Source organism: Mustelus asterias, unplaced genomic scaffold (assembly GCF_964213995.1).
Source record: "Mustelus asterias unplaced genomic scaffold, sMusAst1.hap1.1 HAP1_SCAFFOLD_85, whole genome shotgun sequence".
In the NCBI taxonomy this organism is placed as follows: domain Eukaryota; kingdom Metazoa; phylum Chordata; class Chondrichthyes; order Carcharhiniformes; family Triakidae; genus Mustelus; species Mustelus asterias.
The window spans coordinates 155,997-161,223 of record NW_027590139.1 but is presented as its reverse complement, the minus strand read 5'-3'; the positions used below and the strand labels follow the sequence as shown (position 1 = coordinate 161,223).

General features: G+C 46.6%; 1 protein-coding gene across 1 annotated transcript; it reads right to left on the bottom strand.

Annotated features, from left to right (window-relative positions):
- Positions 1 to 348: 348 nt before the first annotated feature.
- Positions 349 to 4,029, bottom strand: LOC144483945 (uncharacterized). Its single transcript, XM_078202503.1, has 2 exons — positions 4,003 to 4,029; positions 349 to 1,938 (listed from the first exon to the last, which is right to left on the bottom strand). Exon 2 carries the CDS (start codon positions 1,610 to 1,612, stop codon positions 1,022 to 1,024), a length of 591 nt encoding a protein of 196 aa, XP_078058629.1. The 5' UTR covers positions 1,613 to 1,938; positions 4,003 to 4,029; the 3' UTR covers positions 349 to 1,021.
- Positions 4,030 to 5,227: the final 1,198 nt, after the last annotated feature.

Below are 5,227 nucleotides of genomic sequence, written 5' to 3'. Positions count from 1 at the left end.
GTAAATATTCTCACCAGGTCCTCTGTCGGGGCCCTGCTAAGCAGCTTTAATGGTCCGTGATTGCAGAAACTGAGCAGTCACAGGAATGTGGTCAAGATAGTCCAGTCCCATAATGCCTCACATTCAATCTGCTGTCCTTCAATTATAACAGAATATGTGGCTGTATGTAGCTGCCTCGGCCACGATCAGCGCCAACACTGCCTTCCTGAACTGCTATAATGCCTGAGGTGTAAGTACACCCACAGTGCTGTTAGGGAGGGATTTCCAGCTACACATTCCACACTTCCTCTAGACTGTGGGTGGATACGAGATTGATACAATTCATTCAACTGCACCCAAGCTGAGTTATTCAAATCCTTTTATTGTACGTGACAATATATTCATTATTTCTTTAAAACAGAAATTAAACATTCCCATTTGATTTCAGGTATTAACATATTCTGTTAGTTTGATCTTTATTGTCGATGTCAGGCTAGGGTTGTTCCTCTTGGAGCAAAGGAGGTTGAGGGGAGATTTGATAGAGGTGAACGAGATTCTGACAGGTTTAGATAAGGTGGACAAAGAAAAGCTGTTCCCATTAGCTGATGGGACAAGGATGAGGGGGACACAGATTTATGGTTTTGGGTCAGAGAGGAAGGGGGGATGTGAGGAAGAATATTTTGATGGAGTGAATGGTAATGACCTGGAACTCGCTGCCGAGGAGGATGGAGGAAATGGAGACAATAAACAATTACAAAGGAAATTGGATGGGCATTGGGAGGTTTCAAACAGAAATGCTGACTAAATATCTCTGAACTTCCTAACACCCTGTCACTCTGTGATCCTTGCGAAATCTGATACCAGATATTCACAACAAGACTCAAAGAGCATCAGCCCACTGGAGGCAAAGTCATGAGACCGGCCAGTCCAGCAGAAAGAAACCCTCCGACCCTCCCCATTGACCAACTGTGAGAATGAACAAAATGCAGTCCTGGATGTAATTGAGAGCAGAAACAATAACAGCAGAATCCAACCTCTGGAATCACTCGTGAGCGTTTTGGTGTCTCAGCAGGTGGGATGAAGCTCTGAACCCCTTCCCACACTGAGAGCAGGTGAACGGCCTCTCCCCAGTGTGAAGTCGCTGGTGCGTCTGCAGGCTGGATAACTGAGTGAATCCCTTCCCACACTGAGAGCAGGTGAATGGTCTCTCCCCAGTGTGAATTCGCTGGTGTTTCTGCAGGTGAGCTAATTGACTGAACCCCTTCTCACACTGAGAGCAGGTGAATGGCCTCTCCCCAGTGTGAAGTCGCTGGTGCGTCTGCAGGCTGCATAACTGAGTGAATCCCTTCCCACACTGAGAGCAGGTGAATGGTCTCTCCCCAGTGTGAACTCGCTGGTGTTTCTGCAGGTTAGCTAATTGACTGAACCCCTTCTCACACTGAGAGCAGGTGAATGGTCTCTCCCCAGTGTGAACTCGCTGGTGTGTCCGCAGGGTGGATAAATCAGTGAATCCCTTCTCACACTGAGAGCAGGTGAATGGTCTCTCCCCAGTGTGGCTGCGCCGATGAACTTCCAGCTGAGATGGGGCTCTGCATCCCTTCCCACAGTCCCCACATTTCCATGGTTTCTCCATGGTGCAGGTGTCTTTTCCTCTCTCTTCAGTTGAAGACTCGTCCACACACAGAACAGTCCCCCCACCCCCGCTGTGAATGGTGTGATATTTATTCAGGCTGTGTAACTGGTTCAAGCTCAGTGCACTGGAACACACTCACTCCAGTGTGGCAGCGTGTTGGCGCTTTTCCAGTCACATTAATGTTTGAAATCTTTTCAAGTCATCAGACCGGACAACCATTTCTCCTCGATTCAAAGGCCGATGATATTCAGGTCCTAAGGAATATGACTCTGTCAGATCTAGACACAACGTCTGAGATTTCGGTCTGTGATTCCTCTTTCAGTATCCTGTAAAACAAGTTTACAGAGGTCATCAGTGTCAGTGCAGGATAGAAATTCAGAACAGACAATTCTAGTTTCTATGGAACATTCTTTCCTCTCTCCAGACTCGAAACATTGGCTCTATTCTCTCTCTATCTGGGGGATAACGTGGGAAATGATGCTGCGGTAGATCAGCCAATTCTCAATGAATGGTTGAGGCAGTTCGATGGGCTGAATGGCCAACTGCAGCTCCTGTTTCTTATGATTTGTGTGTGGTGGACAGGAAGCAGTGAGCATGGATCTGTCAATCAGCCTCAATCAGCACCTTCAGGAGAATTGGGAGGGTGAATATTAGATACAGCAGAGTGAGAATGGAGGGAGAGTGAGTGGGATGGAGATTTACAGCTTTTGGGGAATGAGAGAGGAAAGAATGTTCATTAGAATCATAGAATTCCTACATCCTATCAACCATCCCTGAGCTTTCACAATGAATCGCTCTTCTCAGGACACTCTTATCTCTGACTTGTCTGTGCTGCTCGCAGTCTCACAAAGCAGCTGCCTGTGTGCTGATACAAGGGGCCCTGCGCGGCAAGTTTAATGCTCCATGACTGTGTCTTTAATGACTGAATAACTATAGGAATATGGTCAAGTCAGCTAAATCACATGATGCTTTATATTTCGGTTAGTAACTGTCCATTTTGTTAACATAGCACATTTGGATATATAAATACATATAAAGGCAAAATATTGCGGATGCTGGAAAAAACAGAAACAGAAAATGCTGGAAAATGTCAGCAGGTCTGACAGCATCTGTGGAGAGAGAGTAGAGCCAACATTTAAAGTCTGGATGACCCTTGTTCTGACAAAGGGTCATCCAGACTCAAAATGTTAGTCTATTCTCTCTCTATAAATATACATACGACAGCTGCCTCAGGCTTGGCCCACTCTAACTCCCTGCAAAAGGAGATTACAAGAGTCATGTGTCAATTGTGGCTTGAAATTAAGAAATACACATTTTTTGGGGGGTTTGAGATTGCTGTCAAAATCCTCTTCTTCTAACCATCTGTAAAAGGAAATTCCAAAATCACAGAATCTCTGCAGTGCAGAAGGAGGCCTTTTAGCCCATCGAGTCTGCACCAAGTTTCTAACAGAGCACCTTTACTCAGGCCCTATCCCTGTAACCTGATGTACGTACATCACTAATCCTTTCCTTCCCCCTCATCTTGGGACACAAAGGGACACTTTAGCACGGTCGATCAACCCACTCTTTGGAGTGTGGGAGGAAACCAGAGCAACCAGAGGAAACCCACACAGAGGGAGAATGGGCAAACTCCATACAGACAATCACCCGAGGCTGGAATTGAACCGGGTCTCTGGCGCTTTGAGACAGAAGTGCTAACCACTGTGTCACCCCCAACAGTCATTTGTCAGACCTGAATATAAATCCATAACATTCTCCCCTCCTGTTTTCTAGCATAAGATTACTTAAGATGGAATATACTTACATTGGAAGCAATTCAGACAAGGTTCACTCGCTGATTTTGGGCATGAAGGGGTCTGTTTTTTGAGGAAAGGTTAGGCAGGGTGCATCTATGCTCATTGGATTTTAGATAAATGAGATGAGTGTTGGAGTGAAACTAAGACTGCGACCTTTGAAAGTTAATGCGTACGGGACTGGCTGTGCCCAGCACTTATCCTGTGGTTAACAAAGATCATTCTGTTGCTGACTAAATAACGAACTAACCTTTGAGCTACATCCTGTTATTGTATAAAAAGTACGGAACAGACAAAAAAACCAGATCGCGAGGTCCAGATGGTCGGCTGAGCTTAAGATAAAGGGGAACTGAAACAATAAGTTGTGGGTTTTTGTTCACGGTTGTTTTTGAAGGAATGTGATTGGAGGTCAATTGTTGCTAGGGGAGCCCAATTGGCTAAGTACATGTCACCACCCAAAGCTAATGACGAAGTAACCGCTAATGTCTGTATGATTAAAGTGTATAAAAGACGGCGAGCCGCCGCTCCAAATTGAGAAGGTGAAAGGCAGCATCCATTAACCCGGCCTGTCAGTCAATGACTCAAACATTGTCTCACCTGGTCACCCAAATCCTGAAGCTCCGCCCACCGGCCGCGCATGCGCTCTGCTCCCCGCTAAACAAAGATGGCGGCCGCGGCACTGGGCCTGATCCCGGATAAAATCCACGGAGCTGCAAACCCGGGACCGGAAGGCTCTTATTCAGACCTTGCGGCCTACAGCAGATGTTTATGAAGCCTCTGTTCCCTCCCCACCCCGACACCCGGCTCCATTCCTCCCTCCGCCGCACCGATTCTCACCCCTTGAAACAAGTGTCTCCCGGACTCGCGGGCTCCGAGCAAAGTGACACTGCGCATGCCCCAGATACAGCGCTGCGCCTGCGTACTGGGCTCCTGTGGAGTGAATAGGGCACTTTCACACCCGCAGCGAATGCTGGGCAATGACCGCCATTGAAACTTCATATAGTTAGTTCAAAATAACATTGTTAGCATTTAGAACATAGAACAGTACAGCACAGAACAGGCCCTTCGGCCCACGATGTTGTGCCGAGCTTTATCTGAAACCAAGATCAAGCTATCCCACTCCCTATCATCCTGGTGTGCTCCATGTGCCTATCCAATAACCGCTTAAATGTTCCTAAAGTGTCTGACTCCACTATCACTGCAGGCAGTCCATTCCACACCCCAACCACTCTCTGCATAAAGAACCTACCTCTGATATCCTTCCTATATCTCCCACCATGAACCCTATAGTTATGCCCCCTTGTAATAGCTCCATCCACCCGAGGAAATAGTCTTTGAACATTCACTCTATCTATCCCCTTCATCATTTTATAAACCTCTATTAAGTCTCCCCTCAGCTTCCTCCGCTCCAGAGAGAACAGGCCTAGCTCCCTCAACCTTTCCTCATAAGACCTACCCTCCAAACCAGGCAGCATCCTGGTAAATCTCCTCTGCACTCTTTCCAGTGCTTCCACATCCTTCTTATGGTGAGGTGACCAGAACTGCACACAATATTCCAAATGTGGTCTCACCAAGATCCTGTACAGTTGCAGCATAAAGGTAAATGACTGAAATATTGAGAATTGGTGATATGCTGTGCTCTATTTTTCAAAGTTCTACTGCAGGACCATGCAATGGTTTCAAAGCTTTTATACCGTTTCCCCCTCACTCCTCCCTTTATGGTGCTGATTCTGGCTGGGTTCAATTGCACAGTCACTGGTTCTTCTCTCTGTCACTGGTACTGAATATTCACTCTTTTAGAGAATGATACAGCATAAATAGA

Bases quoted from the DNA above. Each gene is read 5' to 3' on its own strand.
- LOC144483945 (XM_078202503.1), bottom strand. From the start codon at position 1,612: ATGGAGAAACCATGGAAATGTGGGGACTGTGGGAAGGGATGCAGAGCC.